Source organism: Canis lupus, chromosome 2 (genome assembly GCF_048164855.1).
Source record: "Canis lupus baileyi chromosome 2, mCanLup2.hap1, whole genome shotgun sequence".
Lineage (NCBI taxonomy): Eukaryota > Metazoa > Chordata > Mammalia > Carnivora > Canidae > Canis > Canis lupus.
The window spans coordinates 34,182,433-34,196,422 of record NC_132839.1 but is presented as its reverse complement, the minus strand read 5'-3'; the positions used below and the strand labels follow the sequence as shown (position 1 = coordinate 34,196,422).

Genomic DNA, 13,990 nt, shown 5'->3' with positions numbered 1-13,990 from the left:
TAAAGCAGAGCAAAATTTTATTAGAGTATGCTCCAAGGCAGGAGCAGGCCAGTCAAGAAAGACAAAGGCCCCAGAAACTCTGGGCTGTAAACTTATATCAATTTTTCTCCTGGGTGGGTCTATGGTGGCAATATTTGAGTGACAGCCTGGATTATATAATAATCAGTCAGCTACCATGTCCCTTACCAAGATGTATTCTAAGTACCTGCAAAGGATAGGAAACCCCAGCATTATTTCATTCTAGAGACATAGGTCAAATAAGGACAAGTGCAACAAACAAGCACAACAAACATAACTCTTCCTCTGCTGGGATGTTATAACCACAAACCACCTGCTAGATGGGTGGAATGGGGTGGTCCCTGGGCAGTCTTCAGTTGGGGCTCTGTCAGGATGTCTAAGGTCCATCCTCCTGTTGTTTGTGCCTACCTAGCCTCCAGCCTAATATTCCTAAGAGCCAGAAGGCTGTGATGTGCCTTATGGAGAAAATATGTGTCAGATAAGCATCATATTCAGGCATGAGTTATATGTTAAGTGCCTTTAAACAGAAATACACACCAAACAAGGTTCTGTATTAACTAGTTGACAAGCATGTGGCCAGAGGTCACTGAGACCTAAACCTGTATTTCTCCTAGAAGCAATGTTTCAGAATTCACTAATGCAGTGTTCCAGGTGACTTCACACAACATAAATAACTACTGGAAAGAATAGCAAGAATCAGGATAACCTGCATACTGGGATAGCCTTTCTTTTGTAAAATGACTTCTCTGGTTTGCAAAATTCAAGGTAAGCAAGAGTTTACTTACCAACTACTTAACTAACTTGCTTGTGTGGGTAAGAAGGAGGCTTTAGAAAGAAGTGGCAGACACTTGGAAACTAGGCAGATTATACATGTGCAAACCACCCCCAAATAATGCAACATTGTTCGTTTTGATGCCTTAACATCTGTTCTGAGAAACAACAGGAGGTGGACCTCAGGGGAAGAGAGAATAAATTCCCAGGACTGTGGACCTTTCTGAATGCAAAATATTCTTTTGTATCCCTGGTTTTTACTCTAAATATAATGCTGAGTATTCACAAACTCTTGCAAGGAGATCAGGCTCAGAATCAAAGCTGCATTTCCCACCTGCAGACTGTAATGCTACAGTATGGGCACCAGCACTGTAAGAAGCTCCCCAGCACCATCCCTGGCTTAAGATGCATTTGCAAATCCCTCACTTGCCCCTTCTGCCTTCCTGTCTTGTCATTAGTGCCTACTTGTATCCATCTGTCTCCTTTTTTACACTATCCCAGAAATGTGGTTTTATCCATGGTAGCGGTCAGGGGCTACAGTGCTCTTGTCTTACAGAGTTGAAGAATGAATCGCTTGGACAAAAGGGTGAAGTGAAGTGAAAGTTTATTAAGTGAAGGTGAGAACAGAAAGGAAAGAAATAATTTCCCAAGAGAGACAGGAGTCCCCAATGGGTTGCCACTAAGGGCTTTTATGGTCTCTCTGAAATAGAAAACTGACCAGGGAACTTGGTAGATTTCATGTCAATAACATGATGGATCTGTAAATATCATGAGAATATCCTGTGTATATTTAGAAGGAAAATAACAGGTGTTCTTGTAAATTATAGTGAGAAAAAACAAGGTGTTCCTTAAATATCATGGGAATTAAGAAGGTATCCATTCTTTCTGGTCAATATTTCCTCTATTTTTCTGCATCTGGGCTTTCTGTGAGCTTCCTCATGTGGCTCCCCACCTGTCTTTCCCTACCTACTCTCACCTGTCCCTTACTCAGTACCAACAGCACCAAGCAACAGCAATACCTACTCCTAGTCTCGCCCTATAACCTGCTGGTGTTCACATCCTGGCCAGGCTACCATTCATATACACACTGTAGATTTTGTTGCATGTGATGCAATAAACTGTGGGACCCAGGAAATTGAACAAAATCCCCTACCCCTGGACATGCAGAGCAGGACTGACTCTATTTTGGGCTGCACCCGCCTTGCGCTGACCTGCTTATTACTTAGGGCACTGCCCCGCCCTAATCAAAGACCAGGACACACCCTAACCGGAAATCCGGCTCAGCGGACCAGCATGACTGTGCAACTTTCTGCCTATCCCATTGGCCACTGGCCCCTATAAAGTTGCTACGCCTCTTAGTCTCGGAGCCCAAGTCCCTGCTCCGCTGGGTCAGGTATACTTGGACCCAGGCTCGAGCTTGTAAATAAACCCTCGTGTGATTGCATCGGTGTCGGCTCCTCGGTGGTTTCTCGGATTTGCGATCTTGGGCACAACATTTGGGGGCTCGTCCGGGATCCAAGAAACCTCCAGGACCCCATCCGGAGGGTTTAACGGTGGTGCGTGCACTCAACTTTTTCCACCTTTGGCGCGCATATTCTCTGAGAGCTCTGAACTGTCCTGTGCCCGTAGGAATTCCAAGCTGTATTGGGTCGGCATTGGCTTAGGCGGACGCGCTGGCGGGCCGGCGACCGGGGGTCTTGAGGAGACGTACCTTGCCCCTGCCTGGAGGACGGGGTCCTCATCTGTAAGGAGGACGGGGTCCTCATCTGTAAGGAGGGCCGGCTGCCAGCCCTTCAGGTTACTTTCTGTTTTGTCTCCGCGGCCGCACGGAACGTTTGTCTGTTACCGTGTCCTTGTTAACTGTTTGCACGTTTGTCTGTGTTCCTATGTCCTTGCTAACTGTTTGTGCATTTGTCTGTGTTGTTGTGTCCTTGTTAATTGTCTTTACTGTCTGTGTCTTGGTGTGGATTGGGGACATAATGGGGGAGACAGAAACCACTCCCCTATCTCTTATGCTCTCTCACTTCTCGGATATTAGGGAAAGAGCTCGTATTCTGAGCGTAGACATACGGAGAGAGAGGTTCCAAATTTATTGTAGATCAGAATGGCCAACCTTTGACGTGGGATGGCCCCAGGAAGGAACTTTTCACCTACCTACTATCTTACAGGTTAAGGCCGTGATCTTCAGGGACAAACCGGACGGCCACTCTGACCAGGTGCCCTACATCCTGATCTGGCAGGACATGATCGAGAATCCTCCTCCTTGGCTAAAACCATTTTTAGCCCCCAAAGCAGGACCCATGGAGATTCTAGCCCTGCGGAAAGCCAAAAAGGAAACCGACTCTATGCCCGAGGCACCCCTTCGTCCGGTCTTCCAGGATTCCTCCCCGGAGGACCTGATTCTCCCGCCGCCCTACCGGGCACCCCCCCCTTCCGCCCCTCCATTGGAGGCATCGGGGGCTGCAGAAGGGGCGCCACCCCTCCCTGACGAGGGAGTCCCTGTGCACGGGCCAGCAGCGGGGACACACGGTCGGACCCACCGGCGGCCCCACCTCCGAATGCAGGGCTGGCTGACTCCACCGCCCTTCTTCTCCGCACCATGGGGCCCCCCCAATGAGACTGGCGAACAGCTAATGTTATATTGACTGTTCTCCACCAGTGATTTATATAATTGGAAAACCCAAATGCAAAGTTCTCTGATAATCCGAGAGATCTAATCAGGCTTTTAGATACTGTTCTCTCTACCCACCAGCCTACTTGGGATGACTGCCAACAGCTCTTGCAGGTTCTCTTCACCACCAAGGAAAGAGAACGAATTCAGGTGGAAGCCTGGAAGTCTGTCCTGGGAGAGGACAGACAGCCAACTCAAAACCCAGACCTCATAAATGCTGCCTTCCCTTTATCCCGCCCCACCTGGGACTACAACTCAGCTGAAGGTAAGGAGAGATTCCGGGTCCACCGCCAGACTCTAATGGCAGGTCTCAAGGCTGCTGCACGCAAGCCTACCAATATGGCCAAGGTCTATGATGTGAGGCAGGGTAAGGATGAGAGTCTAGCAGCCTTCTTAGAGAGGGTCATAGAGGCTTTTAAACAGTACACCCCTATGAACCCAGAAGCCCCGGAAACAAAGGCCGCAATTATCATGGCCTTTGTTAACCAGGCCGCTCCAGATATTAAAAAGAAATTACAAAGAGTAGAGAGACTGGGAGAGAAGAGCTTGCAGGACTTAGTGATAGTGGCAGAACAAGTCTATAATAATAGAGACAGTCCGGAAGAACAACAAACCAAACCAAGTGACCGGCAGACCCAAAAACTGGCCAAGATCCTGCTGGCCACAACCATGGACGACCCACAGGAAAGACGGAGGCACCTCAAGAGGCTGGCTTCAGGGACATCCTCCTTACGGCCCTGGTCCCCCTTGGGAGCACCCTAAGCTGAACAAAAACCAATGCGCCTATTGCAAAGAGGAGGGCCATTGGGTAAAAAGCTGCCCTAACAAAAGATCTAAGGTCCCTCCCAAGATCTTAGAAATGGAGGACCTGGACGAATAGGGGAGTCAGGGTTCGGCACCCCTCCCCGAGCCCAGGGTAAATCTTAAAGTGGAGGGACAACCTGTTAAATTCCTAGTGGACACTAGGGCACAACATTCAGTTTTATTACAACCCCAAGGGAAATTGGCAAACAAAACTTCATGGGTGCAAGGGGCCATGGGAACCAAACAGTACTCATGGACTACCCAAAGAACTGTGGATCTTGGCACGGGCCGGGTATCCCACTCCTTCATGGTCATCCCTGAGTGTCTCTACCCGTTGTTAGATCGGGATTTGCTCACCAAGATGGGGGCACAAATTTGCTTCCACCTTGAAGGGGCAAAACTCCTAAACAAGAAGGGGCACCCGATTCAGGTGCTTGTCCTGAGTTTAGAAGACGAATATCGTCTCCACCAAATGCCCTCAGCGCCAATGACTGACATTGACCATTGGCTGCAGGAATTTCCCCAAGCGTAGGCAGAAACTGGGGGAATCGGGCTGGCCCAGCATCGACCGGCCGTATACATAGAACTAAAGCCGGGGGCAGACCCTGTCAGGGTCCGCCGATACCCCATGCCTCTAGTAGCACGAAAGGGAATCACATCCCACATACCGCGACTACTGGACTCGGGCATATTAAGGCCCTGCCAAGCGGCATGGAACACTCCCTTGCTGCCGGTGTGGAAACCGCACTCTAACGATTACAGGCCAGTCCAGGACTTGAGGGAAGTCAACCTGCGAGTAGAGGATATGCACCCTGCGGTCCCAAACCCATATACCCTCCTCTCCACCCTGCCTCTGTCAAAACTTGGTATACGGTATTAGATTTAAAAGGTGCCTTTTTCAGCCTGCCTTTAGCACCCAGGAGCCAAGACATTTTCGCCTTTGAATGGACAGACCCCGAGAAAGGCATCAATGGCCAGTTCACCTGGACTCGACTACCATAAGATTCAAAAATTCACCGACCATCTTCGATGAGGCCTTACACGAAGACTTGGGTGAGTTCCGTTCCGAGCACCCACATTTAACTTTTTTACAATATGTAGATGATAACCTGTTGGCGGCGAAGGACCAGGACACATGCTTGCGAGGCACCAGGGACTTGCTCCAGACCATAGCGGCCCTAGGATACCGGGCCTCAGCTAAAAAAGCCCAGATGTGCAGAACAGAGGTGAGCTACCTTGGGTACAAATTAAAGGATGGACAAAGATGGTTGACGGATGCGCGGAAGGAAACCGTCCTAAAGAATCCCACAGCCACAAACCGTCCGCCAGGTGCACGGAATCAGAACTGATCTCCAGGACCAGCCACTGCTGAATGCGGACACCACCTGGTACACGGACGGCAGCAGTTTTGTCCAAGAAGGACTCAGATATGCGGGGGCAGCCGGAACCATGGAGTCGGCTCAACGGGCAGAACTGACCGCACTGGCCAAGGCGCTGACCATGGGGGAAGGTAAACGAATAAACGTCTACACCGACAGCAGGTACGCCTTCGCCACCGCTCACATCCACGGAGCCCTTTACAGGGAGAGAGGGCTTCTGACAGCAGAGGGAAAGACTGTTAAAAGCAAAACGGAGATTCTTGAACTCCTGAGGGCCCTCTGGCTGCCCAAGGCCCTGGCCATCATCCACTGTCCAGGGCACCAAAAGGCAGACACGCCAGTAGCCAGGGGAAACCGGCGAGCCGATTTAAAAGCAAAAGAGGCGGCCCTTCTGGTGACCCAGGTCTTAGCAACCACGCTACCTGATCCGGGGGCACCGACCCTGCCTGACACCCCCAACTATACTGCTGCTGACTTACACTGGATCAAACACTTGCCTAAGACCCAGTGCTTGTGTGGCTGGGGGAGGGCCGCGGACTCCAGCATCATCTTGCCAGAGGAACTAGGACGGCGAGTCCTATCCAAAATGCATCGGAGCACGAGGGAACGAGGAAGATGGAAGACCTCATACGACGTGCAAAGATCACTATTAAAGACTCTCAAGCAAAGATCAGATTGTGGCAAGCTGCCGTGCATGCCAATTAACAAATGCCTCTGCCCACGGATCTAACCTGGGTACCCAGCTCCAAGGGGACTGCCCAGGAGCCTCCTGGGAAGTGGACTTCACTGAGGTGAAACCTGGAAAATATGGGTATAGGAATTTGCTAGTGTTTGTAGATACTTTTTCAGGATGGACAGAGGCATTTCCCACCAAACATGAAATGGCACAGATCGTGACCAAAAAACTGCTGGAAGACATTGTACCGAGGTATGGTTTTCCCGTTAAAATTGGGTCAGACAACGGCCCAGGATTCGTCTCTAAGGTAACACAGGGAGTGGCACTAGTACTTGGGGCAGATTGGAAATTACATTGTGCACATAGGCCCCAGAGCTCAGGACAGGTAGAGAGGATGAACAGAACATTAAAGGAGACCTTAACTAAATTAGCCCTGGAGACTGGCGGGGACTGGGTGACTCTCCTCCCCTTTGCCCTATATAGGGTGAGGAACTCCCCATATAAGATGAGACTGACTCCCTATGAAATCATGTTCAGTCTTCCTCCACCTGTTATCCCCAATTTAAAACCTGAGGTGCTTGCTGAATTTGATGATCACCAACTTCTTTTGCCACCCCCGGACCCCCATCGATATCAGCCAGGTGACTGGGTGCACGTGTGGAGATACCAACACCAGACACTTCAACCTTGCTGGAAGGGACCCTACCTCCTGATCCTGACCACTCCCGCCGCTCTCAAGGTCGACAGGATTACTCCCTAGGTCCACTACACACACGTCCGGCCAGCTGACCCACACACCATTCTCATGGACTTTGTTACAGAACGAAAAAGCCAACTAGACAAGGACAATCCCCTAAAGCTAAGACTGCACCGTTCTCGCTTATTTCCCACCTCCAAGACTCCCTAGTCCGAGGTTGTCCTTCAGAATAGCAGCAATGGCCACGATAGCCAAACTGTGGAAGGAGCCTCGGTGTCCAACAAAAGATGAATGGATAAAGAAGATGTGGTTTATGTATACAATGGAATATTACTCAGCCATTAGAAACGACAAATACCCACCATTTGCTTCAACGTGGATGGAACTGGAGGGTATGATGCTGAGTGAAGTGAGTCAATCGGAGAAGGACATGTTCTCATTCATTTGGGGAATATAATTAATAGTGAAAGGGAATAGAAGGGAAGGGAGAATAAATGGGTAGGAAATATTAGAAAGGGAGACAGAACGTAAAGACTGCTAACTCTGGGAAACGAACTAGGGGTGGTAGAAGGGGAGGAGGGCGGGGGGTGGGAGTGAATGGGTGATGGGCACTGGGTGTTATTCTGTATGTTAGTAAATTGAACACCAATAAAAAAAATAAAATAAAAAAAAAAAAAAAAAAGAAGATTAGAATTAGTCTTCTTACAACAAAGGATGGGGGGGGGGGGTTATGTGCTGCCTTAACTGTAAATAAGAGCGAGAACAGCAACAAGGTTGATGAAAATCCTGGTTTAATCATTCACCTGGCTCACTCTGAGAGCAACCTGGACCCATGATTGGGTCCTGCATAGGATCCTCTGAAAAAGGGGGGAATGTGGGACCCAGGATATTGAACAAAATCCCCTACCCCTGGACAAGCAGAGCAGGACTGACTCTATTTTGGGCTGCACCCGCCTTGTGCTGACCTGCTTATTACTTAGGGCACTGCCTTGCCCTGATCAAAGACCAGGACACACCCTAACCGGAAATCCCGCTCAGCGGACCAGCATGACTCTGCAACTTTCTGCCTATCCCATTGGCCACTGGCCCCTATAAAGTTGCTACGCCTCTTAGTCTCGGAGTCCAAGTCCCTGCTCCGCTGGGTCGGGTATACTTGGACCCAGGCTCGAGCTTGTAAATAAACCCTCGTGTGTTTGCATCAGTGTCAGTGTTGGCTCCTTGGTGGTTTCTCGGATTCGCGATCTTGGGCACAACAAAACAACTGCAGTAACAGGCACTGAATTGCATTTATTTATTAAATCCTATGAGGCTTGATTGATCCCACTATCAAACACACAAAATTAAGTCTATCCATGTAAACACCACCTAGACTCTGACAGCACATTTCTACCAAATATGTTTTTAATTATTGGCACTTTGTCTGATCCTGCTTAGCATTTGCTCCAGAGAACCCAGAGCCACTCAAGTTTTGAAAACTGTACATTCACTTGTACTCTTGATTGTAATAGGAAAAAATAATATTCTGTAGACTGGAAAGACAAAGAGGAACTACAGATATTTATGTTTGCTGAGACAGGAAAGGGAAAGATAGCAACATTTATAGAAAGCAATTAGAATGTTGAATAGATATAAATCTTACCCATTTCCTGGGCTGCTGTCAGTGTTTACACTGCAGACAGTTCCAAGTGGGGCAATTCACACCAGAGGTTTATTTCTCAGACTGCATCAACCACATACTCCTCTTTCACAATATTTTCAGATAATCTGCCATTAGAGGCGTGCAGTTTTAGTTGAATATGATATCAGAATGGAAAGTGTGTGTTGATTTTTTCCCCCTAGGCTGAGAAATGGACTCCATAAATGTCTGAGAATAGCAATGGGAATTTCAAAGGAAAGATAAATGGAGACCAAATCTGAAATTCTAATTCTTGCCTGTCTTTGCCATAGCTTGCTTGTCCTGTTTACAGTTCCATTATTCATGAATAAACTTATTTTTGCTGGTTAAAAAAAACGCACACACTTCTGTTTTTAAAGTTTATACTTCCAAGATGGATTTCCAGGACATAGGGTGGTGCCAAGTTCTGCCTCCATGTGGAGGGATGGCCAGGCCTGCTATCTGAGCCCTGCTCTCCCTGAACAAGCATAGGGGTGGCCTTTAGGCTTGTATCTGACTTTCAACCACAGCTGGCAGGTGCCAAAGACTTGGAGCTCAGAATTAGTAAAACCAGGGGGATAAATATATATGTTTCCCACACAGCTGAGGTTCATTAAAATATCTCCAAACATCTGTTTCCTATGAATGATTTGAAAGGCTTAGAGAGGTTAGGTGGTGACCTCAGGGCAGCTGCAAAGGCTGTAGTGGGTTCTGCACAGAGTTCAGACATAGAGCCCTCAAATAAGAGCAAGTGCACAAGCCAAACACATCGAACAAAAGCATGGTTTTTGTGGGAAGAATGAGGAGGTCACTGCCTACTTGTCTGCCACTTAGCTCAAAGGTGCCATAGAGTTACATGGTGTATAGTGTGACCATCATGGCTCCCTCACAATATTCCCATCAGGCTTGGAGAGTGGTCCTGAACCTTGCCTAGATCCCTACATTCTGTTTTTGGCCATTACTGACCATTTGAATCTGTCCTTCCTTTCCTAGCCAGCCTACAAACTACAGAGACAAATTCCAAGTTCTGCTTCTTTTGGAGATGCCATGCAGACCCCTCTTCTCCCATCTATACTGATAATGTTGCAGGGTTCTTGTCTCATAGAGTCAAAGAATGAATCTCAGGGACAGAAAAGGGTGAACTGAAGTGAAAGTTTATTAAGTGAAGGTGGGAAAAAAAGGAAAGCAGAATAAGAAGCTCTCTAGAGTAAAAGGAGTTCTGAATGGGTTGCCACTAATGGCTTTTATGGTCAGTTTTTTATAGAACTGACCAAGGAACCTGGTAAATATCTGGTTTATAACATTTAAGGCAAACAACTTAGATTTGTAACTATCAGTACATATCTCATCTATATTTAGGACAAAATGGATTTGTTATGTTACCTTCTCTCCGGTTAAATCTTGTTTATAACTTTTATCTGTGGTGTCCTTTGAAAGATGAATGGATAAAGAAGATGTGGTCTATATATACAATGGAATATTACTCAGTCATTAGGACAAATACCCACCATTTGCTTCGACGTGGATGGAACTGGAGGGTATTATGCTGAGTGAAGTAAGTCAGTCGGAGAAGGACAATCATCTTATGGTTTCACTCATACAAGGAATATAGAAAATAGTGAAAACAATTATAAGGGAAAGGAGAAAAAATGAGTGGGAAAAATTAGAGATGGTGACAAAACATGAGAGACTCCTAACTCTGGGAAATGAACAAGGGGTAGTGGAAGGGGAGCTGGGCGGGGTGATGGGGTAGCTGGGTGATGGGCACTGAGGGGGGCACTTGATGGGATGATCACTGGGTATTATAGTATATGTTGGTAAATCGAACTCTAATAAAATATATATATATTAAAAAAAACATTTCTCTGCATTTGGGATTTCTATGAGCCTGGTCACTGTGGCCTCTGCATAAGCCTAGTCAGGGGAGTCAGGGGCCTCCTATCTCTCCCTGACTATACCTTAACCCTTTCTTTACTCAAAAACATTGACGGGTAGGGCATCATTAGGACAGCGTCCTCCCAGTGGGCTGTGTGGATTCCAGGAGAAGTAAGACCATCCACCCAGAAGGGACTAGGAAGAAAACACTGGGACTTCCATGCTTATGTGTGATTTCAACAACATAGTAACGCAACTCTATATTCATAGATAATATATATAGTAAGGATTCATGTTCAAAAAGTTTATTGTTGGATGTCCTTTACCAAAAAAAAAATTTAGAATCCAGTGAATTCAACACACTTTAACTGATTTTTAACTAGTAACTTCCCTTACAATTTGAGCTTTATCCCTGCAGGTAAGTGGCTTGATGAAATATAGTAATATGTCCCCCACTTCTGAGAATGCATTCCTCATTTCTGAAATCCAGGCAATATTTGGCACTTCCCTTTCCCTAACCAATGTATCCCCTTCATGTTCACCTACCCTGTGGACTCTGTAGCCTGCTGCCCAGCCCATGTCCTCACCCTCTTCTCCCTGAACCTCTAAGCATTCCACAGTATTTCCATCACCCTACAGACATCTGCTGAGCACTGGTTGTGTGCCAGCCATTCCTGTAGGCATGAAACAAAACAGTTCCACTCTCAAGGCAGGTACTCCAGTAGAGATGATCTCCTAACTGCCCTCAGCCCTTCCTGCAACCCATCCTTAAGGTAGATTCCACACAATGCTTCCAGAGGGTCCTCCTCAAAGTGAAAAAATAATAAGGACATCTTTTACACACCTCCATCCCTTTCTTAAAATATGATCAGCTCGGGGATCTCTGGGTGGCTCAGCGATTTAGGGCCTGCCTTCCGCCCAGGGCATAATCCTGGAGTCCCAGGATCGAGTCCTGCATTGGGCTTCCTGTACGGAGCCTGCTTCTCCCTCTGCCTGTGTCTCTGCTTCTCTCTCTGTGTGTGTCTCTCATGAATAAATAAATAAAATCTTTTAAAAAATATGATCAGCTCCCATCACTCTTGAAATAGAGACTAAAACTCAAAGAGCCTGGGAAGAAGGCTGGGAGGTTGGTCCTGTCCACATATGGTCTTGCCTTTGGCATTGCAGCTACTCTTGAACACTCCTGGAAGCCACTCTGTTTCTCTATTCTCTCCTGCCACAGAGCCTGTCACATGCGGTTCTCTCCCTTGACATGCTCACACCCTTGTGCAGCATACTTTGCCACCACCTGACCCTTTTACCTCTTTCCCACGTTGATGAATTGCTCTTTCCACATTTCTTGCAACTCCAAAGTTGGCAGCTGTAGACTCTGCCTGCTGCAGCTCTCTGTGGCCATGTTGGCCACTGTCTCTAGCCTGTGGCCTGTCAGTCTGGTTGTCCTAACATCCTTGGACTCATTTAATTTTTTCTTAAACTATCCAGAGGGGTCTCTACTCTCTCAACAAAGAGGTCTCACAGATGTGCTATGCTTCCACAATATTCATCATGGTCATTATTTCTCATCTATCTCCTCCTCCAGGCTGTGAATTCCATGACACAAGGTCACTGATTTTGCTCACCACCCTGAGCCCTTTACCAAGGCCTAGCATGTAGTGGTACCAATATAAATACTTAATGAATAAATCATTCATTCATGTGTGGAAAGCTTTACATGTTTCTATTTGTCTTAACCAATTACCGGTGTGGTAAATGAGCTTCAAAGTTTCCCCATTAGAAACTTAGAAACCAGATCTTTTCACTGTTACTGGCCAGGTGGTATTAAATTAACTGGTTCACACTCGTGTCTACAGGAGAGGAGAGTGTGAAGCAGATTAGGCGGATATTGGTGCCTCTTAAGTTCCAGGCAGCCTCGTAGATACTGATGACAAAGGCTTATCCTTGAACTCACAACTTAAGATCCAAAAACATCCTAATAATCTTCCACCATTGTTCTTATGCTATTTTATTTATGTTTCCCAACTAGAAAAGCAACTCACTATTTTTCAATATTAAGATCTTTTCTCTTTCAGAATTTCCTTCTAGTTCCTCCTTGAAAATATTTGCAAATCATATATCTGATAAGGGGTTAATATCAGAACTAATAATATATGAAAACTAATATATAGAGAATTCCTACAACTCAACAACAAAATAACCAACCTGATACAAAAATAGGCAAAGGATTAAATAAACATTTCTACAAAGAAGATCTGCAATGAACCATAAATATATGAAAAGACACTGAACATCAGTAGTCACTGGGAAATGCAAAGCAAAACCACAGTGATATATTACCTCACACCCATTAAGATGGTTACTATAGACAAAAACAAAAACAAAAATAAAAACAAAACAAAAAAGAAATAGAAATTAATGAGTGTTAGCAAGTGTGTGGAGAAATTTGAACTCTTCTCCAGCATTCCTGGGAATGTAAAGTGGTACAGTCAGTGGAAAATAGAATGGCAGTTCCCCCCCCAAAATTAAATACAGAATTACCATATGATCCAGCAATTCTACTCTGGGTATATACCCCAAAGAAATAGATGCAAAGACTCAAAGAGATATTTGCATATCTATGTTCTTAGAAGCACTGTTCACAATAAACAAAAGGTAGAAGTAATCCAGGTGTCCATCAATGGATGAATGAACAAACAAAATCTGTTATACATGCACAATGAAATATTATCAGTATTAAAAAAGAAGCAAATTCTGACACATGCCACTACTTATAACAATCTTGAGGACACTATGCTAAGTTGAACAAGCCAGTCATAAAAAGACAAATACTGTTTGATTCCATTTCTATGTGGTACTCAGAGTAGATATGTTCATAGAGTTAGAAAGTAGAATGGAGGTTGCCAGGGACTTAGGGGGAGGGGTAAATGAGAAGTTAGTGTTTCATTGGCACAGAGTTCCATTTTGGGAAGGTGAAAGTGTTCTAGAGATCAATGGTGGTGATGGTTGCACAGCAATGCAAAGCTATACACTTAAAACTGGTTAGGCTGGTAAACTTTATGTTTATTTTACTGCAGAGAAAAATAAAATACAACAAAGGAAGTATTGATAAGTCACATGATATGATTTATATTCCTATAACCGATCGGAAAGTATTAACTCTAACTGCCTACCCTCACATTAAGCCACCCAAAGATACATATTTTTTAAAAGTGTATAGTCACATTTTACTATTTTATAATTCTTGAAAATGTTTCCAGTCTGAAAGAATTGAGTCAGAGATGGATAGGGAAAGCAACCAGCTGCCACAGAGATCTCCTGCATATGCCTGCCTCTGTGCTGAGCTCTAGACTTTTTCCCCAAGTTTTCTATTCTGGTCATCTACCCTTAGGAAAGTCCAGTGTCATGGACAGCTCTGTACTTACAGAGTACTCTCAACACTTGAAGACTT

General features: G+C 45.8%; 1 protein-coding gene across 1 annotated transcript; it reads left to right on the top strand.

The window, feature by feature from the left end:
* Positions 1-4,201: 4,201 nt before the first annotated feature.
* On the top strand, positions 4,202-7,246 carry LOC140610057 (uncharacterized). The gene is made up of 2 exons (XM_072785558.1): positions 4,202-5,490; positions 5,594-7,246. Exons 1-2 carry the CDS (start codon positions 5,209-5,211, stop codon positions 6,371-6,373), a joined length of 1,062 nt encoding a protein of 353 aa, XP_072641659.1. The 5' UTR covers positions 4,202-5,208; the 3' UTR covers positions 6,374-7,246.
* Positions 7,247-13,990: the final 6,744 nt, after the last annotated feature.

Coding starts and splice junctions, on each gene's coding strand:
- LOC140610057 (XM_072785558.1), top strand. CDS start 5,209: ATGGACAGACCCCGAGAAAGGCATCAATGGCCAGTTCACCTGGACTCG. Junction 5,491..5,593: donor CCCAGATGTGCAGAACAGAG/GTGAGCTACCTT, acceptor ACCGTCCGCCAG/GTGCACGGAATCAGAACTGA.